The 22389-nt window shown below is 38.5% G+C and overlaps 2 protein-coding genes across 3 annotated transcripts; one reads left to right on the forward strand and one right to left on the reverse strand.

Moving 5' to 3' along the window:
• Positions 1-92: 92 nt before the first annotated feature.
• On the reverse strand, positions 93-3397 carry LOC130715502 (70 kDa peptidyl-prolyl isomerase-like). Its single transcript, XM_057565610.1, has 12 exons — positions 3122-3397; positions 2931-3017; positions 2427-2687; positions 2255-2329; positions 2080-2160; positions 1731-1925; positions 1522-1611; positions 1226-1401; positions 1022-1144; positions 780-926; positions 525-652; positions 93-431 (listed from the first exon to the last, which is right to left on the reverse strand). Exons 1-12 carry the CDS (start codon positions 3303-3305, stop codon positions 263-265), a joined length of 1716 nt encoding a protein of 571 aa, XP_057421593.1. The 5' UTR covers positions 3306-3397; the 3' UTR covers positions 93-262.
• Positions 3398-5019: 1622 nt separating this feature from the next.
• On the forward strand, positions 5020-12706 carry LOC130710601 (protein transport protein SEC23 B). Of its 2 annotated transcripts, XM_057559930.1 has the most exons (12): positions 5021-5934; positions 6037-6210; positions 7607-7768; positions 8111-8253; positions 9377-9452; positions 9600-9772; positions 9882-9963; positions 10864-10941; positions 11053-11214; positions 11301-11564; positions 11807-11911; positions 12026-12706. In XM_057559930.1, exons 1-12 carry the CDS (start codon positions 5194-5196, stop codon positions 12170-12172), a joined length of 2307 nt encoding a protein of 768 aa, XP_057415913.1. In that variant the 5' UTR covers positions 5021-5193; the 3' UTR covers positions 12173-12706. The 2 variants fall into 2 exon arrangements, with proteins under 2 accessions (XP_057415912.1, XP_057415913.1); XM_057559929.1 differs by having other exon boundaries at positions 5020-5934; positions 10864-11214.
• The last annotated feature ends 9683 nt before the right edge of the window (positions 12707-22389 follow it).

Genomic DNA, 22389 nt, shown 5'->3' on the forward strand with positions numbered 1-22389 from the left:
GGCTTATTTTTCCACCTCATAGTTCATTCCATTGCATTTCCCAAACAATTCAGAACTAACATTAGCCGTAATAGATGTGATAATGGAGAAAGTAGCAAAAACTTGATTACTTCATTTCTTATTAACCATCAGTGTACATGACTTGGAAGTGACAACCAACACCACAAGTATTCTTAACATGAAAAAAGTTATGAGACCAAGACCAAACAGGGACTCATATACTAGCATGCAGAAACAAACACTACACAGGTAGCTCCTAAATTTAGGCTTTACTATCAACAACCATTGGCACTGGTTCCTGCTTTGCTCCTGCAGTTCTTGCTTGCTCTACCTTGTTCATTTTCGCAAAAATACTGCCATAGAACTGTGCATCCTTCTTGTTGTATTCTCTGACTTTCTCCTTCAAAATTTTGTACTCAATCTTCACATCCCTGAAATGCAAACAAAAGAAATTGAAGTTCTCCCTTTGGAACATAGTATGTTAATGTAACTGCATATGGATTATACAGAAACCAAAAATATACCTGTTATCTGGCTCAATCTCAAGGGCTTTCTTGATATCCATCTCAGCCAGATCCAAGTCCACGAGATGAATATATGCCTGTGCCCTCCGGTACAGTGCCTTCACATTCCTACTATCAAGCTCCAATACCTGTATGGAAAAACAAAAGACGAAACACTCAAAAGGTTAGTGATTTTCATTTCATTGTTCATTCCCCTTGAATTCAACCAAATCTCATACAAAAGATTAAGAGAGTAAGGGATTTCATAAACAAAACCTTTGTGCACAACTTCTCTGCCTGTTTGTAGTCCTTGAGTTTCAGCTTGCAGGCTGCATCATTGAGATTGCATGTAATCTTCAATGTCTTAGACTGCTGTTTCTCCTCGTCACTGAAGGACGTATCATACTCAACAAATTTCATAGCCTGTCACCCAGAGAAACAGAGAAGCCATTGTTAATTCAATAGGACAGTTCTAAGTAGCAAAACAATTTGAGATGTTTTGGCTTTTGTAGTGATACCTTCTCATATCTCTTTGATGCTCTTTCATATTTACCAGCCTTGAACAGTGCATTCCCCTCTTCCTTTTTCTTCCCAGCTGCTTCAATCTTCTCTGGAGTTTTCAGATCCCAGGATTCTTTTTCCTGCATCCCATTTTGAGTAATTAAGCATATCTTTTGAGTTTATTAAAAGCTGAAAACTCTTGGGAAGATGAAGACACTCACCTTCACAAAAGAAACCAGCTCAACTTCATAATACACAGTGGAATTGGGAGGAACAGCAGCCAATTCCTGAGATGACCCAGATGGACCAAAAGCATACTCAGGCTGAATGATCACCAATGCAATTTCACCTTTCTTCATGTTCTTCACAGCTCTATCAAGTCCATCAATTACTTGCTCTACACGGTACACCCAAGATACAACTTAGAATTATTTAGAATTCTAAACAAGGGAAGAAAGGTTACAGTAATAGCCCTCACTTCACTTCAGATTCAAGAATTTCAGAAGCATGGTAGTACCTTCATCAATTTTGAACTCAAATGGCTGTTCATCATCATAGCCCCTCTTAAGGAAAACAGTCCCATCTTGCAGCTTGCCAACAAGTTTCACTGAAACAGTGCAGATATTGGTTTCCTTCAATATTCATCCAATATATAAAACATGAAACGAAGAAAGCAAAATTCTTCTTTGAAAAGCTTTTACAAGTAACATTCCTGCAAAACTGTACCTTGAACTACAGCTCCATCATTTGGTCGTTCATATCCCTCTCCTTCCTTCAAAGTCTTCTTAAGAACCTTCCTGTCTTTGGTAATGTCAGACACGGCCTTCCATGAGACTAACTCAAGATCTACTTGGAGCGAAGCATTTGGAGGCACACCTCCTTCATTTCCAGATGCTGGCCTTCCACTCTCACCAAATGCATCTGCAAAACTCAAAAATATCAATAAACTTATAACATGTTCACATCAGCTTTTCTTTCCTATGTCAATTCTGACAACTAGAAGCTACACACAAAACCCCCCCCATAAAATTGATTTTGAGTTTAAAATCGATTGTGGAAGGATTTCCAAACTCACATTGTGGCTTCACATTCAAGAGAACTTTTTCTCCCTTCTTCATTGTTTTCACAGCCTTGGCCAAAGCAGGGCACAAAAATCCTATAATAGAAAACATCAAGCTTTGGTTACTCTCAATCAAAATTCAAACATCATTACATGGACAAGATTCAAATGCTGAAAGCGTGAAACTGACCCTTTTCCACAGTGAATTGCACTCCATCAGATTTAGAAATGACTGTCCCATCTTCAAGCCGAGCTTCATACTTAACTGCAGAAAAGTGAAAGCGAAAGAAGCTTTAAGACAATGATGATCAAATTTACTGAACAGGTGAATCTCAAAGAGGGTAATGGATTGAGTTAGGTACCAAACACTTCATCCAAATCCTTAGGATTATCCCATTTCTCCCCTTCAGTAACAATGTTCTTCAAGATTCCTCCATCCTTGGTAATGTCCTTCACACTTGTCCAAGACAGCAACTCCACATCAAACTGAAGAGTTGCATTTGGTGGAATGGTGGGTGGAGATCCGGACTCTCCATAAGCCAATTCTGGGGGTATGGTGAAAATAGCATTCTCACCCTTCTTCATGGTCTTGATACCTTCATCCCATCCCTTGATCACTTGCCCTATATTACCCAAAAACAAATCTAGTGATTAACTCAATCTCAGTGATGAAATCAAACCAAATACCAAATGAACATAGCATTCACTCTATTTCAACTTCTTGTAGATAATTTGAACAAGAAATCCTATTGCATTCTCAAAAAAAACTACTATCTTAACATGATCTTAGCATTTCTATTTGATTTTGAAAGATTGAATGTATATGATTTCACAGAAATTTATGTGTATATGAATGATGAGTGTACCTTGGCCAAGCTTGAATTTGAAAGGTGTACCCCTGTCACGGCTAGAATCAAATTTGGTACCATCGAGCAAGGTTCCAGTATAATGCACTGCAAGAACAAATCAGAAACACAATAAATCAACATTACTCCATTGATTCATCAAGAATGAAGAAACAAGAGAACATGATGATGATTGGAATGGATTTGATTACCTTCAACTTGATCACCAGCGTTAGGATTGTCCCAACCTTGACCTTCTTTAACAAGCTTCTTCTTCAACCCGCCCTTACCAATCTCCTTCTCTTCACCAACCTTGAGCACCGGGCTTACCACCTCATCCTCCTCCACCTCCATTCCCATGTTGCCGGCAGCTGGGAACTCGAAATCATCATCCATGGCGATTCAAGAAACCAAAAATGCTGTTAACAGAGAGAGAGCTCAGAGTTTACGATTCAGTTACGTACAGAGAAATGTGAGAAACGCGTGCGTGCGTGCGTGTGAAATGTATATATAGTTGAAGAAGGAGTGTGTGAATCTAGAGAGTTCGGTAATCCAAAGATTTCAAGAGGGTTCCAGAATCACTATATTCAGTTATCAATATTTTTTAATAAATATTATCAACTTTTTCAAGTCTCTAGATCCAACCGTCAAGGAGTTCGTTATTTTTTTTTTTGTCAAAGTGGGAAATGTAACTGAACGTTGAATAGTTCCTATATTTGGACGCTGTTTATATCTATTTATGACAATGACATGGGGAAAAAATTATTTTATGTAATAAAAATCTTATATATAATATGATATTTATATGCATTTTTCACTGATGAATCACTTAAAAGATTATACCACGTGCCTCTTAAGTAGCACGGTTGTGACTAAATTGATCTTCACAAGCGTGTTGAGTGTTGACACAATCAAGACTTGTAAGTTTGATGTCGGCACGGTTGTGTCTTCGGGTTACACGGCTTTCCTGCTTCTGCTTCTTCAACACACAAGTCTTCACTTTGCTTCTCTGACATATTTCTCATTTTCCTTTTTTACATGCTAAACAACACACATGAGTTTTACATAGATAATGCATTAATAATAAGGTGCAAAATTCACATAAAAACATACTAATAATCTTGCATTATATTTTAGGCATGCATAAAAAAAGGTTGGATTGGTGAAAACTTAAGATATAGATATGGTTGGATACGAACTCAATATGCATCATGTATAACATCTGCTCGACCAAGTGTATGAAGTTTTGATCTCATATGTCTAAAAATGAATTGTAAATGCTTTATGAGGAATTCAGCTAAACCATTTTGAGTATGAATATGTGCAATGAAATGTTCAACACTAATTCCTAATCCTAGTGACATGCAGTAGTTATCAAATGCGTTTGAAGTGAACTCACCTACATTATTTACACGAACTGTTTTAGTGGGTTGATCACGAAAACTTGATCCTGACTACAAGTTAAAACGTAAGCAAACATGGAACCATCGGGTAGAAGCATAAATAAAAACAATGAAATAATGGGCTTTTTGCCCCGATTATTATAAAAAAAAATGAAATAATAAGAAATCCACAAAATAGATGAATTGGGCCACAAATGTTTCCATGTACTCTTTGTAGAAAATGGGAAGCTCTATAAGTAATTTACATGGATAAGGGCATAAGGCCTTTTTGTTAATAAAAAAACAACACAATAACATATATTAATAAAATATATTTGAAGATGTTAAATAATTAATGCTTGATAATTAATATCTATATATAGTATTTAAAAAAAATCAGCTTCAAGATTGGAACACCAACAACATCGCTACAAAATGTCTTGCAAGTTTCTAGGATAAGATAAGTGAATCAATAGGTCAATTGTATAAAAATAGTAATTAGTTTTATTTTATTATCTTTAAAAAAATTTCTTAAATTGTGATTAATAATTAACATTTAAATAATATTAATATTTAATTTTATACATGAGAAAGTCAAAAAAATTATTATTATTAATTAATACATCATTAATAATATGAATATTATCAATATCTAATTAAGTAAGTCAATCAAGTCAAATTTATTTTTAAAATATAAATAAAAGAATTCTTTATTAACAAAAAGGAGGAAGAAACGTAGGTAGTCATCGTCATCCCCAGAGGTGGGGGTGCAACGGCAGCTAGATCAAACAACAACCGTGCGAGGGTGGTGAAAGAGAGATTCTCCCCGCCCTCTCTCTAACTCTCTCTCTCTCTCTCTCTCATCTCCGTGCGTGAATTGTGAATTGTGAAGAGGCGGAGCGATGGCGCACTTAGCAGATCCAGAAGGCATTGACGGCGTACGCATGACCTGGAACGTCTGGCCACGGAGCAAAGTCGAAGCCAGCAAATGCGTAATCCCTCTCGCCGCCACAATCCCCGTCACCATCCCTCACCACTACCACCACGACATCCCCACCGTCCCTTACACCCCACTCCGCTGCAAGTCATGCTCCTCCCTCCTTAACCCCTTCTGCATCGTCGATTTCACCGCCAAGATCTGGATCTGCCCCTTCTGCTTCTCCCGCAATACCTTCCCTCCTCACTACGCCCAAATCTCCCCCACCAATCTCCCCGCTGAGCTTTACCCCCAATACACCACCCTCCAATACACCATCCCTAACCCCAATCCCAATCCGCAACCCCATGTCTTCCTCTTCCTCCTCGACACCTGCATCATCCCTGAGGAGATGGATTACGTCAAATCCGCGCTTCAACGAGCCATTGGCCTTCTCCCTGATAATGCTCTTGTGGGTTTCATCTCGTTTGGGACCCAGGTTCAGGTTCACGAGCTCGCGTTTTCCGACATGTCTAAGGTTTATGTCTTCCGCGGGAACAAGGAGATTACGAAGGATCAGGTTTTGGAGCAGTTGGGCCTTGGTGGTAGTGGCGTTGCTAGGCCTTATCAGAAGGGGGGGATGGGGATGCCTCAGCCTCTTCCTGCTTCTGCTGCTGTCACCAGGTTCTTGCTGCCTGCTTCTGACTGTGAATACACTCTCAATTCGGTGGGTATTGATGAATTGGAATGTAGCATTGGTTATTGATTGTTTAAAAATGGTGGGGTTTTTTTGGTGACTGATGTTTTTTTTTTGTTTTCCTTTGATCAGGTGTTGGATGAATTGGAAAATGATCAGTGGCCTGTTCCGCCGGGGAGTCGTCAGGCTCGATGCACCGGAGTGGCGTTGAGTGTTGCGGCAGGGTTGCTTGGTGCTTGTAGTCCTGGGACTGGTGCTAGAATCATTGCTTTGGTTGGGGGTCCATGCACTGAAGGGCCTGGCACGGTAAATCTGATTTCGGCTTTTGGTTCTTTGCTGTGTAATTTCATTGACATGAGTAGAATTTATTTGTAGCAGGGACAATTTTCATTATGATGAAAAAAGACTATTTTTTGTTTAGGGATAGGAAGGAGTTCATCAAAATTGAACTTTAGACTTAGCGGGCATATGAGAGTGACAATTATTGAACGACAAATGATCTGGCATGTACCAGTATGTACTGGTCTGAGTGGAATGGACCTGGATCACTTAAGCATGTGGTTGTGAGAGTTCAGTCATTGGATCACTGTTATGAGAGGGTTTTGCCTTTATGGTCTAACTGCACCCTAAGAGATGAGCGTCATACTTATCAGGAGAGAAGACACTCTAGAATTTAAAAGAACAATGGTCAGGCATTTTGCTTTGGTCTTGAAGCTTCCGTGGGATTAGATGGATTATTATTGCACAAGAAGTCTAAATATTTATATCTGGTCACATGTGTTGAGGTGGTGTTGATGTAATACTGCAATAGCAATAGTACAAATAAGCAACTATGGGAGTGGAGAGATATTTGGAACTTGGAAGGATGTTAAACTGTTTATATTAGTCACTTAAAAGAGATAACTGTACTGCCATTTCTAGGATAGGATTTAGCTCCTCTAAAGTGTAAGGTGCACATTAGAGGGTCAAGTGCAATGTATTACACTTGATTGAAAAATAGAGTTTGAATGTGTGATACAATCACATCTCAGCCGTTGCAAGTTGTAACACAGCACTTCACCCTTTAAAGTGAGGGGTTGCACTTTAGAGTAGCCAAATCCATAAGGATAAGTCAGCCATAAATTGTCAGACTCAGAGCCTGTTTGTTTAGGATTTTTTCTTAATATAATCACTATTAGATCTATTAAGATGTTTGGGTAAGCTTTTTCAATCATCAGAATCTGTAAATAATCAATTTTGAGATTATGATCTAAAGTTAATTTGAGTAGCTTATCCAAGATAAGCTGTATGATAAAAGAGAGAGAATAGAGGTTCAAATAACCGGAGCAAATGATTTAGAAACAAATAACCCTATAAAAAGCGTTCTTCATAATCATGACTAAATATAAATTATATTCTATGTTACATAAAATTCTCTAAAAAATAATCTTTTTTTTTTGCAACCTAAAGACCACTTTTTTAAACTTAAAATACATGGGCTCTTAATTTCTTCTGTGACATTGACATTTTGGAAAGGTACCCTATCTCTATTTTGATTTTACAGTTGAAACGCAAGAGACCAATTAGTAAACTTGGAATAAAGGGAAGAGATATATGGAAAATTCTGGGCTTGCTCTAGCTTATAGACAGTTTGTGTATCCATCCATGCCCCCACACAGAAATTTTTTATTCTGGAGATATTCATTATAAAACTTCTTTGCAGATTGTGTCAAAAGATCTATCTGACCCAGTGCGTTCTCATAAAGATCTTGATAAAGATGCTGCCCCATACTTCAAGAAAGCAGTCAAATTTTATGAGGGTCTGGCAAAGCAGCTGGTTAGCCAGGGTCACGTTTTAGATCTTTTTGCATCAGCTCTTGATCAGGTATGTGTCAGAGTACGAAGTTTCTTATACAATTATTAGTGGTTCTTATCTTTTCTTATCCCAATGTTGTTAATCCGTGTTTATTATTGGTACTTTTTGGTGATAGCATTAATGGCATTATGTTTGCCAACTTGCTCTTTGCTATTTCAATCTTAATTCTTATCATGGACTTTCTTGCAGATTTGCAAGAAAGTTCCTGAGTTCTTGTCTATATTATTCAGTGGGAATCTTCAATAATATAGATTTGGTATTGGCATGAGAATGTTGCGTTTGATGACAATTTGGATCAAATTGTGCTCATTCCTCATCTTCTGGTGTTTCATGGTTGTTTTGAATGTATAGGTTGGGGTTGCAGAAATGAAAGTTGCAGTTGAAAAAACTGGTGGCCTTGTTGTCCTGTCTGAAAGTTTTGGCCATTCAGTCTTCAAGGACTCTTTTAAGCGTGTCTTCGAGGATGGGGAGCAATCTCTTGGTCTTTGTTTCAAGTGAGTCTTCATTTTGTTATATTTTATTTTTATCGATACCTGGTTTTTCTATTCAATTCCAGTCCTTTATGAAATTATTTGTCTTGGCTTTTTTGTTTCTCATTGATTTTATATCTTACTACTCCCCCTTCCCAAGCACTTCTTTAAGTTTAAGAAAAAGTATGTTGTTCAGAGAGAATAAAGTGAAATCAGTTTTAGAAATAAGATTATAAAAAGGAACATAACATGAAAAAAGAACTACGTCTGGGAGTAATGACTAATGAGAGAATAAATGATGGGAAAGGTAGTAATTTTTCTTATTGAAGGAATTTTCAAACTGAAACGGAAGTCTCATGTTACTTTTCCTAAACTCAAGTTTGGATGTCTCTAAACAATTTTTTTCCCAACAGAAACCACAACCCAACACAACTAGTCTGACATCTCATTTCAATGCCTCCGCAATTTTTCAACTTTTCTCAACTTTTCTCAACTAGAACCATAATACAAATAAGCACTAATTTCTTTTTTCTTTTGCATATAACTACAGGTTGTTTAGTTTGTTTAGCTATCAAGTGGTTATCTTTTATTTATTAGAAGCATGTAACATTATTCAGAATGGAGAGTACTTTGAGGAAACAATGGATTTTCTGTAAATGTATAGGAAATAAGTACCCGTGAAGAGAAAAGAAGAGAAGGGGAGTAAAATAATCAGCTTATTATATCATTTGCTAAAACATTGCTGCTTCGGATGCTTCCCCAAAATAAACCTTTAGCTTTGTCTGAATCCTTGTATGGGGATCTAGAGTTTAGGCTGCATTTTTTGAGAAATGTTTGAATATTTTCATTTGATGTATATTTGTCCATCAAAAACTTAGGTTTTCTACTTATTACTTTATTAGTCAATTTCCTGAGATTTAGAGTTTTCTTACCGAAGATTTGAGAATTTTCCGGTTTTGTGTATTCATAGGTATTCATTATTGATTTGATCTTCCAGTTGCTATTGGGATACTGATATGAATATTTTCTAATTGGTTCCATTACATTTTCATTTCTTCTCCCCCCCTCTCTCCGCTCATTTTCTCTACAATATTTTGCCCTAATTCTCTAACAAATGTGCTTACTGCCAACTGAATTTATGTAACAGTGGAACACTAGAGATAAATTGCTCCAAGGAAATAAAAATTCAGGGTATAATTGGACCTTGCACATCACTGGAAAAGGTTGGATTTGGATAATTTTATGTTTCAAACCTTAATTATATGTTACTTGTTGACACTGAAATTAGAGTTTAAGCGGGGTCAACAAGAATAAGACTGAACTAAACCATAATATATCTGGAGCTTGATGGTTACATTTACGTATTGCAGAAAGGGCCTTCTGTTGCTGATACTGTGATAGGACAGGGAAACACAACAGCTTGGAAAATGTGTGGCCTTGACAAGAGTACACACTTGACTGTGATGTTTGATCTTTCATCAAGTGATCGTTCAAACACTCCAAGTGCTAACAATCAACAGTTGTACCTGCAGTTCGTTACAAGGTTATGATGGAGAACATTCATTAATAGGAACTCAAATGTTCTATACTGTGTCTCTTACCCCTTTCTTGCTGGGCACTGAAATAAATGTTAACTTATGTTCTTATTGCAGTTACCAGAGTCCAGATGGTCAATCAATGCTTCGGGTCACAACAGTAACTAGAAGATGGGTAGATGGTGCTGATAGTTCTGAGGTAGTTTCAGTTGTTTGTTTTTAATATATTTGTGGCTGGATGTTTGTTTATTTGTCAATGTCAAAGATATAGTTGTACCTTCTACTTCTACATTTATCATAATATTAAGAAGCCTTTATGATAATTCTTTTTACTTTATTTCCTTGCTGTCAATTCTGATTCTTAACTTTGGTATAGATATCTAAATGTTTTACCTGTGTGTTTAGTGTGTTCATCACAATATAAACTAGGGATGTAAGTGGGTTTGGTTCGACTAGTGAGTCCTGTCAACTCAAGCCGAGCCAATTAAAATAATTTGATAAGATCAGTTTAACGGGTTGGTTCAGCTTTAAGAATGACAAACTCAATCTTGGTTTTGAAATTTAAAACATGAGAAACCCCAACCAAACTGATAGCTCCACTTCAGATATGAAATTAGATTTGCTGATTGCTTTCGTGAATCCTGCTACTCATTTCTCTCTGTCAACATTGAAACCCAACATACTCCATGTTTCAGTCTCTGGCAGTTAGTGTTTTATCTAGTTTTGAGCCCACTACAAACAAGGAAGGATAAGCCCATAAATTTGATAAATATCATAGTTAATTCAAAGAAAAGATTAGTCTTTTGCCTTTTCTTCATTTATATATTTGTCATTGGCATGCTGTTGTATCTCCATCAATGTATTTAATTTTTTAATAAGAATGCATCAAAAACCAAATTCTTTTCCCACTAGGCAGGGTTGACAAAATGAATCAAACAACACTGTAATTTCCTATCATAAAAAAAGTCTAATGATATACTATTTAACTCTATATCTCGTAATGTTATATGGTTTTCCTTGCTCTTCTCTACATCTTATTATTGGACTATCCTCCACCATTCAAGAATAATCACTAAAATAGAGAATATTTTATCTTTAGGAATTGATTCAAGGATTTGACCAAGAAACTGCTGCTGTTGTCATGGCTAGACTTGCTTCTCTAAAAATGGAGACAGAGGTATTTCACAAGTTGTTTTTATTTGTTATTCTTATGGTTCCATTTCCATTTATGGACACTTGCCTTGTATATCAAGTTACCTTGTTGAGCATAATTTTTTTGTTTGATCAGGAGGCATTTGATGCAACACGGTGGTTGGACCGAGCACTTATCCGCCTTTGCTCTAAATTTGGTGACTACCGCAAAGATGAACCATCTTCTTTTACATTAAACCCTTCATTTTCATTATTACCCCAGTTTATGTTCAATTTGCGAAGGTCGCAATTTGTACAGGTTCGATTTCTTTTTTTCATCATGTTTTGCTTTTCAAACTTCTAAATATAAATTTTTGATCTTTTGATGGTGAAAATTTTATGCAGGTGTTTAATAACAGTCCAGACGAAACTGCATACTTCCGCATGTTGTTAAACAGGGAAAATATAAGCAATGCTGGTGTCATGATTCAGCCATCTCTGATATCATATTCATTCAATTCATTGCCTGCACCCGCACTATTAGATGTGTCTTCTATTTCAGCAGACCGGATTCTGCTACTTGATTCATATTTTAGTGTGGTTATTTTTCATGGAATGACAATAGCTCAATGGCGCAACTTGGGGTACCAGAACCAGCCAGAACATCAGGCATGTGCTCAATATTCCGACATGTCTTGCCATATAAATTATTTTCACTTGCATATTCTGCTCTAAGAATGATCTTTAATAATTAGATTTTGAATAAAATATGTATAATCTTCTAATTGGGAGCAGTAGCAGCTTTCTTACAGTTTATGATTGAAATTATTTTATTCAGAGTAATTAATGTCCACCTTGCATTTACCATTGACTGTCTTCTTTGTTGCTAATTGCTTTGATATATGGCACAGGCATTTGCACAACTATTAGAAGCTCCGCGTGACGATGCCCAAAGCATGATTAGAGACCGTTTCCCTGTTCCTAGACTGGTAGTTTGTGATCAACATGGTTCCCAAGTAAGTACACGTAACAACTTGCCAAGATAGTACAGTATTATTTTCATTGATCCATTGTTCTTGGGAAGTTTTTCTTGATGGGTTTCTTAGCTGGGTTTCATCTATGCTTAACAGGCTAGATTTTTGTTAGCAAAGCTGAATCCATCGGCAACATACAGTAATGCACATGAGATGGCTGCTGGTTCAGATATAATCTTCACTGATGATGTGAGCCTTCAAGTTTTCTTTGAGCACCTGCAAAAGCTGGCTGTTCAATCCTGATACACAGTTTTATGGGCTTTGAGACTTTGGTTCAGAAAATTCACCAGTGTCCTACATTTTGATGTTCCCTTCAGTTCTGTTCCTTCTGTTTCTTTGTTTGTAAAAGAAAGCAGGTCGCAGCTCATATCAATTGACGAATAAAGGGGAAGTTCTGAAACATCATTCTTTAGGGTTCTGGCCGGGTTTTTTCAGGATGAAAATAAAGGTTCAACAGTAGAGTTTGGGCATAAAGAAAGAAAGGATGGTGAAATGTAAGTTAAGAGCCATTTATATGACAGCACAGAGCAAATGAGGGAGATAATTTTGGTGACCTTTTTCCTTTTTTTGGCCCTGATCTGAATTTTGGGTTACTTATCTGGATTAATTTATATAGGTGTTTTACTTTTACATGCTCCCTGGTTTGCAAAATATTTCAAGTTAATTTGTGATGTTGGTATGATACTGGTTGCACTTTTTAGTGCTTACAAATTGTTGTATATTAAGTTTGCATTACCTGACATATCCTGGTGAAATGAATACTTTTTTTTGATGGTCTATGTTTATCTTCCCATAGTCTCAAGTCAGCCTCAGAATATGGGTTCGTTTTTAGTAGAAGATTACTTATTACCTATTACTTATTACTTATCCTTTTTTGTCTGCAGTGCATGCACTTGCCCCCCTCCTAAATGAGACAATTTTTTGTTAACTCTTCAATAATGGGTGAAGAACCAAATGTTCTTGTTTTATGTGAACGGCAACTTAGGTGGACAAAAACCATTATATAGTGTTTGCTTTTGGGGGGGGGGGGTTAAATCTATCTAGTTTAGTTCACTTTTTAGGAGGGGAAGACAGGGGACCAAAACACCTCCTAACTCAATTGTGTCCCCTCCAAAAGTGAGGGGATTGGAGAGGAAATATCTTGTCGGACAAAATGTCCTATCTTATGTTTTTAATATCCCTCGTCTCCTTAACTGAACAAAAGATAGGTTATTTCCCCTCCCCTCCTCCTCCTCTTACCCAAATATGATAAGATTTCAAATCCACCCCCTTCACTTCCATCCATTAAAACCCCCCTCTTATTGGAACCAAACACACCCTTACATTGGAGCATGTTGCGTAGTATTCTAGTTTTCTTTATTTTCAATCATGAAAATATACGATAGAGTTCAATATCAGCTGATCTCCAGTCTTACCTATAAGCATATAATTCTACTATGTTTTAATACATTTACACTACAAGATGAGCGGTAGAGAGAGAAAGGGTGGTAGAGAGAGAAAGGGTGTGAGAGAGTATGAGAGAGAGATTGAAGATGGCTGGGTGAAGGTGAAGGGCGGCAAGCGACGTGATACATTAGATGTTATCACCTCTTAGTTCTTCACAAATTTCCCAGAAACCTTTAAGGCTAAGAAGTTGTGGGAGGTCTTTTCTCACTGGGGAAAAGTTCAGGAAGTCTTCATACCGACAAAAAGAGACAGGAATGGCAAGAAATTCGGGTTTGTTAGATTTTTTAACGTTGGTGACCCCGTTTCGTTTGGTCGGAAGTTGGATCAAATATTCATAGGTTGTACTAAACTGTACGTAAACCTCCCAAGGTTTTACAAGCAGGAAGGAGACGCTGTGGTGCACCACGGGAAAATTCGTAAGGATATGGATAATGGTGTGAAGAATCTGCGAAACCAACCGTTGTCATTCCGCACGGAAGGCTCTAAAGTAGGGAATGGTCAGAAATCCTATGCAGAAGCTGTATCCAGGGGTAAGAAAATAGAGCAAGATCCTCCTCGGGTTGCTGGAAATGAAAAGGAGACAGTGCTTAACCTAAGGGTGGAGGACGAGGTGGAGGAATGGCTTCGTAAAAGTTGGGTTGGAACACTAAAGAGGTTAGACCTGATTGATTCCATTCAGGAAACCTTAATAGTCGGAGGCATCCATTCTATTAGGGCAAGGTATATGGGAGACAACCTTGTACTCCTTACAGGGAAAATGATCTGAGTTGGGAAGAGGTCATCCAAGGCTCAGAGGAATGGCTTAAGGGTATCTTTGAATCCATCACCCCTTGGAGTCCTGCAGTTTCAGTGAAAAGGAGAATGACTTGGATCAGATGTTATGGCATCCCCCTACATTTGTGGAAAAATCAAGCGTTCTCCCAGTTACTCTCCCCTTTTGGTGAAGTCATAGGTGTTGATGACTCCACCTTGGATATGTCTAGATTAGAGTTTGCACGGATAAGGGTCCTAACGAAAAAACTTGAGAGCGTTGATTCTGCCTGGAACATGAAGCTTAATGGATCGTCTTACGGTCTCAGAATTGTTGAGGAGTTGCCTTATATGTGCTTGGCCCCGGTTGTTAGCAGGGAGGATGATGAAAGCAGCAATTCCTCTGATTCTAACGATTAGTCTATGGATGATGCAGACATGGTGGAAACAGTGGCTGAGACGGAGCTGGAAAAGGAGGATGAGGATGATCTAGGCATGCAGAAGGCAAAGAGTCACTTGCCGGAACCGCCGGTGGAAAATCCCTCCGGCGAAGCATTAAATAGATGCATGGATAACTGGACAGTGCATAATGATAGTTCATTGGGTTCTGGGATCGAGGCTACCAATAACGGCTGCAATGATGAGTTTCCCAGTTCTCCAGAGGTAAGTGTACAGCTACGTGCGGATACCAATAATGATGTGGCAAACCTATTTTTTTCAAAAGGCAATCTGAGGCTGACCGAGAGAGTGAGGCCCCATCCGGGTTCGGGTTCGGATTGTGGAATGGGTGGCCCAAACGGTTTGGGCCTTAACCTGTTAAGGAGGTCGCGATCTGACCCATGTTTGATGCTCTCAAATGATAACGAAGAAGTCCCCATTGCCAGCCCTATCCATCGTCCCTCGATTGTGTCTCCTCTGGATGATCACAATGCTCCTACCGTGGATAACATAGAGCCTCCTAAAGAAGGAGAAATTGTTCCGGATACACTCGATGGGGTCGGAAGCACGGGTGCTGGCACTCAACCCGTGGGGAAAAAGAAGTGTGTGTGTCAGATCCTCTATTCTCTCAGTTGTTCTTTATCTTCTCAAAGGGAGGTGAGATTGGGCGATCCTTCCTGGCAACGTGATATCGACGAAGAAGCGAAACAGGCATGGGAATTGGGAAAGATGTTGGGTATGAGTACCCACTCTGATGAAGCTGAGGTAATTAGCAAATTTGTGGCTCTTGAATCAAGGGATATGAGAATGATTCAAGCTAATGGCAACCTGGGGGGTGAGGGAGCAAATACAGTGAATCAATGATCTTATTGAGCTACAACACGAGGGGTGTAGGGAGTAGTGTGAAGCTCAGGGCATTAAGGGAGTTGGTGAGAATCGAGAAGATTAAGATGCTACTGATCCTAGAGACTAAGTGTGAACAGATTGACCAAAGAATTTGTCGTGCAATTTGGGGGGGAGATGACTGTGAATGGGTTCGCAAACCCTCAATGGGTAGATCAGGAGGAATAATATGTATCTGGCAAGTTGGAAAATTCAGAATGCTTGATAGCTTTGTAGGTGATGGATTCTTGGCTGTAAGGGGTTTTTGGGAGAGTTGTGATACTGTTTGTGGTATCATAAACATTTATGCCCCCTGCTCAGCCTCTGAGAAACGGTGTCTATGGGAGAATGTGGTACAATACATTACAAACTCTAGTCTAACATGTTTCTGTGTTGCAGGTGATTTCAATTCAATTCGAAGGCCGGAGGAAAGGAAGGGTTTATCAGGTTGGGACTCTACCCGCCGGCGAGAGTGCGGAGACTTTAATCTCTTCATCTCCAACAATCAATTGCTGGAGCCTCCACTTGCAGGAAAACTCTTCACTTGGTTCCGCACTAATGGGAAAGCAGCTAGTAGATTGGATAGATTCCTCCTATCTAGTGACCGGTTGCTTGCCTGGCCTGGTGGTTCACAGTGTTGCCTCCCGAGAGACTTCTCGGATCATTGTCCAGTGCTTTACCAGAGCTGTGATGCGAACTGGGGTCCGAAACCATTCAAAGTTCTAAATTGTTGGTTCTCGGATCCTAGGTTTGAAGCTTTTGTAACTAAGGAATGGGATGGACTGTCTTTTATAGGTATTGGAGCTTTTGTTTTAAAGGAAAAATTGAAAAGCATCAAGCTGAGTTTGAAGAAGTGGAATGCGGATGTCTTTGGAGATGTGCATAAGCAGAGTAAAGAAATTTTGTTACAAATACAGTCCTTGGAAGAAAAGATGGAGAATTGTGATCTTAGCAGGGAGGAGCAAGCTCAAAGGAAGGCTCTTCAAACGAAATATTGGCAGATGGCAAAACATAGAGACTCACTACTTCATCAGAAATCAAGATGTAATTGGGTAAAAGAAGGGGACTCCAATACTAAGTTCTTTCACTCCTTCATCAATTGGAGGCGACAAGCGAATTCTGTCTTAGGCTTGGAGGTGAATGGTTTGTGGACTGAGGACCCGGTTCTGGTTAAGAGAGGGGCTACTGATTTCTTTGCAAACAAGTTCAGTGGTGAGACAGATTCATTGGTGCGGCTTGATGGGGTGCCATTTCGCCAAATATCAGATGACGATAATCTATTCCTTACGACAGTATTTGACCCAGCTGAGATCAAGGAAGCCGTGTGGCAATGTGGGAACGATAAGAGTCCTGGACCTGATGGAATTAACTTCAGGTTTATTAAAAAATTCTAGCATTTGGTCTACTCGGATTTTCAGAAGCTCTTTGATGATTTCCATAGGCAAGGCTACTGGCCGAGAGGTTGTAATTCCTCTTTCATCACCCTGGTACCAAAGAAGGAGTGCCCACAAGGCCTTAAGGACTTTAGACCAATATCCTTAATTGGCTGTGCATATAAGGTAGTTTCTAAAGTACTGGCGAACAGAATTAAAAAGGTTCTTCCCCTAGTTATTGATGAAGCTCAGAGCGCGTTCCTTGGGGGCAGAGGAATTCTTGACAGCATTGTGATAGCAAATGAATGGATTCAGGATGCAAAGAGCAGAAAGAAAAGTTCAATGGAATTTAAAGTCGATTTTGAAAAAGCATACGACTCAATCCATTGGAACTTCCTGTATTATATGTTGCACCGAATGAACTTCACTGAGAAATGGGTGTCGTGGATCCGCGGTTGCATTGAATCTGCCAGGATATCAGTACTCGTCAATGGCAGCCCTGGAGATGAATTTCCTATGGGTAGAGGTATCCGCCAAGGGGACCCTATTGCTCCATTCCTATTCCTGGTGGTTGCTGAAGGGTTAAATGGCCTTCTAAAACAGGCGAGGAGTGTGGGCAAATTCAATGGCTATAAGTTTGTCAATGGTGAAGGGGTTGAGGTCTCTATTCTCCAGTTCGCTGACGACACATTGTTTGTGGTGGAGGCGATGAGGCAGAATGCCTTCACGCTGAAGTGTATCCTCCGAGGGTTTGAATTAGCCTCTGGATTAAAGGTTAATTTCCATAAAAGTAGTTTGATTAGCGCTTCTGTTCCTATCCGAGAATTGCAGATTTTGGCAACCATATTGAATTGTAAGCTATTAAATCCACCCTTTCTCTACCTTGGAATTCAAATTGGAGGCAACCCAAGAAGATTGGGTTTCTGGGATACAGTTATTTCTAAACTCAAGAGAAGACTGTCAAATTGGAGGAGAAAAAGTCTCTCTTTCGGAGGTCGCGTGTGCTTGATTAACAGCACCTTATCTTCAACCTCGCTGTACTATTTATCTCTGTTCAAAATGCCGCCAGGAGTTATCACAATCTGCAATCAAATCCTAAGAAGGTTTTTATGGGGGGGCCCTGACGTGAGTGACAGAAGTGTTGCTTGGGTTTGTTGGGAAGAGGTCTGTAAGCCAAAGATCATGGGTGGCCTGGGTATTAAAAACTGGGAAGGATTTAATCGCGCTATGCTGAGCAAATGGAGATGGAGACTCTGTTTTGAGAGTGGAAGTCTATGGGCTAGAATTATCTCTGCTAAATATAATGTCGTAAATGGAAGAATCAGGAATTATACACGGAGACATGTTTCTTCATGGTGGAGGGATATACAGAAATTTTGTTTTGAACCTCAACAAGGAGCCTGGCTTGACTCTTCACTTAGCTTATCAGTTGGTAAGGGAAACCGCACAAGTTTTTGACATGATAATTGGTCTGGCCCGATTCCTCTGGCCCGATTCCTCTGGCCTCAAAATTCAACCGCTTGTTCACTCTCTCCACACAACAAAACGTATCTATCCAGGAGGTTGGGAGTTGGCATGATGATAGTTGGGTATGACACCTTTCTTGGCGAAGGGAGCTTCGTGACCGAGAGAAAGCTTGGCTCCAAGAACTGGTTTCTGAAATCGGAATTATTCAACTTAAGAAGGATGCATCTGTCTGTTGGAAGTGGTTACCATGTTTGGATGGTTTCTCCGTAAGCTCTGCCTACTCCACCCTCTCGGGTTCACCATATGTTCCCCCTGCCCCAGTATTTAAACATGTCTGGCAGATGCTAGCTCCCTCTAATACTAAAGCCTTTGTCTGGAGGGTCATGTGGGATCGAATCCAAACCAGATCAAATCTTTATAGAAGGAGCATACTGGCAACTGTGGACGATCTACACTGTCCCTTTTGTCATCGTGAGATTGAATCGACGGACCACCTACTCCTCTCGTGTAGCTATGCCTATAAGGTTTGGTCCAATTGTTCCAATTGGCTGGGTATCATCTCTGTGTTTCCCAAAAGCTGTAGAGAACATTTTCTTCAATTCCCTTTCGGTACCTGGAATTCCAATCAGAGGTTGGCTTGGTGGTCCCTATGGAGTGCGGTGGTGTGGTCTCTGTGGTCATGGAGGAACAAACTCATCTTCCAGCACGAGGTTCTGGATTGGTCCAACTTGCTTGAGATCATTCAGTGGAGATCCTGGAGCTGGATTACTACAATGAATAGGGACTTTCGCTGCTCGTTATTTGAATGGACTTCAGAACCGCGTGCCTGCATTGCTCAGATTGGACCTTAATGCTGGTTTCTGTTGCTGGCTCTAGTGCCATTCGCTCCTCTTGATTTTTTCTTGTTTTTTTCTCTGTTCTTTCTCTTTCCCCCTCATTTGTATTGGATTTGAAGTACCCCTTGTGTTTTATATCAATATAATTCTTATGGTTTATAAAAAAAAATGTTTTAATATATTTTAACTTTCTAACCTATAAACTTGTTGGCCTGACTAAAGACTTTGATATTAGATAAAACTTAAAAGTGGCTATCATACCTAAAATAAAGTCTATAACAAGTAACATGGGTTATATTATGTACTTTTTAAGTAGGTCGTATATATTTATGCAATGTTTCGTCTTAGCATATTTTAACCTGCTTTGGAATAACAGTGTTTTTCTTATAGATTCATGCTATGTTCGGCAAAAAGATATATGTTGTATTATTTTGCTTGTCATTCAATTAAATATTACATTTGAAAAGAGATATCTTTGTGAACAATTGTTTCGTGCGAGTCATGAAGAGTAAGCATTTCTAGTATCTAAAATTGTTCATATAATCATATGTGTACGCATGCGTGGAGAGTCTGTACAGCATAATCCTTTAAAAACTAAATTTATGTACGTGCTGTATTATTAATGTGTTGAATCCAAATAACCAAAAAAAAATCCAAATAGTATTTTTATAAACAATTGAAACTTGTGAGTTATAATGTCAATCAGTCTTCTATAATTTCTATTTATGACTTTGTACATGTGCTCGTGCGCATGTAAGTGGCACATTACTTTTTTTTTAGATAAGCCAAGTGGCACATTACTTGACTTATCATGGGCATGATATAGACTTAGCTAGGTTATTAGTCTTGTGAGCGGTTTGACACATTTAACCCTTGATTTATTCTTGATATAAAAAAATACCCATTTGTTTAATAAATTAGACTCCAATTTTTTTTTAAATCTATTTAGTAAAAACTATGAAACTTCAAGCCATTCAAAAAGTATTATAGCTCTAGTAGTATGACCAACTTTTAAAAAAATGACCATTATTCTTGATAAAAAAAACCCTATTTGTTTAATAAATTAGACTATAATTTTAAAAAAAATCTATTTAGTAAAACTATGAAACTTCAAGCCATTCAAAAAGTATTATAGCTCTAGCAGTATGACCAATTTAGGTAAATGTAATTAGTTCAATAATATTTCCATTATTTCTATTATTATATCATATTTTTAATATGTTAAAATTATATATATTGATTAACTTATTTGAAAATTTAAACATTCTAACTCATATTAAAATTTGAGTATGTAGATTTAATTAGATATAAACTTATAATACGTTTAATATTGTGAGATTGGGATGACAATGAGGTAGGTCGAGGTCGGGTTTAGCTCTCTCAACCTCGACCCGTTAAGAGCGGAGCGGGTACAGGGTAAGGTTGAAAATGTGGAGGATGAAAATACAAAACTCAAACTCATCCTTGTTGGGTTTGGGAAATCTGCGAAATGCACGTGTCCTTCTTAATTAATTTTAAATATTTTTATTTAATCTTATTATAATATATATATTTAAATAATTAATATTGAAAATAAGTTTTAATTTAAATAATTGTGAACATGCTCTCTTCTTTTGTTTTGCTTGCAAAAAGTGTAAGAGAGAAATACCTGATTTGGTAGAAAATCATATGAGGAAAGCCAAATGCAAAAGGATAAAATTGTCTCATGCTTTTTTTTTTACAGTTTTAAAGAATAAGAAAAACTAATTAGGGTAAAAGTTGTACCTTATTTACAATTTTAATATGTCAAAAAACGTGTGTGAAGAGTAAAAAAGAAGAGTAAAAAAGTATAGTGTATTAAATACAAAGGTAAAAAGAAATAAAAAATATAGTGTATTATTTTATTTGGGTTCCGCTAACATGGAGCCCGAAAATCGGGCTCCAAAATTAGAGCCATGTGTTTGACCGGTGATCAACCTTAATTTCAATTTTCAATTTTTTTAAAAAAATTATAATTTACATTAAAACTTAATTAATGAACAAATCTTAATTTAATTTAATTAATCAGACCAACTCTCTTCTCAAACAACAGTCAACACTCTTTCCTCTACTCAATCAACACTGCTACTATGAATCAAATCAATCAAATGCCCATCATGCCTAATTCTTCAAATTCTCACATTATATTCGTTCCTTTCCTCTGAAACCTAAACAGTTGTCCATTGCATTTGGTTTGAAAAGATGGGAAAACCTTCAAGAAGCCTCGCCGCCCGTACGAGAAGGAGCGTTTGGATGCGGAGCTGAAGCTCGTCGGAGAGTACGGTACGGGCTCCGCTGCAAGAGGGAGCTCTGAAGGGTTCAGTACGCTCTCAGCCGCATCCGCAACAATGCCAGAAATCTGCTGACGCTCGACGAGAAGAACCCTCGCCGGATCTTCCAGGGTGAGGCTCTTCTGAGGAGGATGTTCCGTTAAGGGCTTCTCGATGAGACCTAGAACAAGCTCGATTATGTCCTTGCTCTTACTGTGGAGAACTTCCTTGAGCGCCGCCTGCAAACCCTTGTCAGCAACAGTGGTGGATGAACCACCTACACCGCTTGCACACGGATATGTGACGATGATGTGGTGGTGGTCCGACAACCGTGGGAAAAAGGGGGAGGAGGGCGATTCCGGCGCCGTCCTCATGGATCTGGAGCCTGGTACACCTCTGCGAGACCTTCTCCCATGACCTTCTCACAAAACCTCCTCGCCTTAACCACCCCGAAAAATTCCAAACAGATCTGAAAAATATGGGTCTCTCATGGTATCAAGATGGTGCCTTCAATGGATTTCTATGATCCATGGGCTCTAGATCTCACAGTCGCCAGCGCCAGCGATGAGAGACCCATGGATTTCAAAATTATTTCACAGTAGGGGAAACTTGCAATGTTTTCCAGCGATGAGAGACCCATGGATTTCAAAATTATTTCACAGTAGGGGAAACTTGCAATGTTTTCCAGCGATGAGAGACCCATGGAACCCAAATAATCTAATACTTGAGTATATACTTCCACATCTCTGTTGGTTAGACACCACCACGACTTAGAAATTTTGTTATGAAGATTTGATTTTTCAATTCGTTTAGTGTTCAAATCTGGTGATAGCATCTTTGAGCTTCAAATTTAATATTGTATTGTAAAGATTTGATTATTCTGTTGATTAAGTGTTCAGAACACTGTTAATAGCATATTTTTGTTCATCTTGATCTGATTCATCTTCTCTTTGTAAAAATTTCTAGATTTAGAGATTCAA

This window comes from Lotus japonicus, chromosome 4 (assembly GCF_012489685.1).
Source record: "Lotus japonicus ecotype B-129 chromosome 4, LjGifu_v1.2".
NCBI lineage: Eukaryota > Viridiplantae > Streptophyta > Magnoliopsida > Fabales > Fabaceae > Lotus > Lotus japonicus.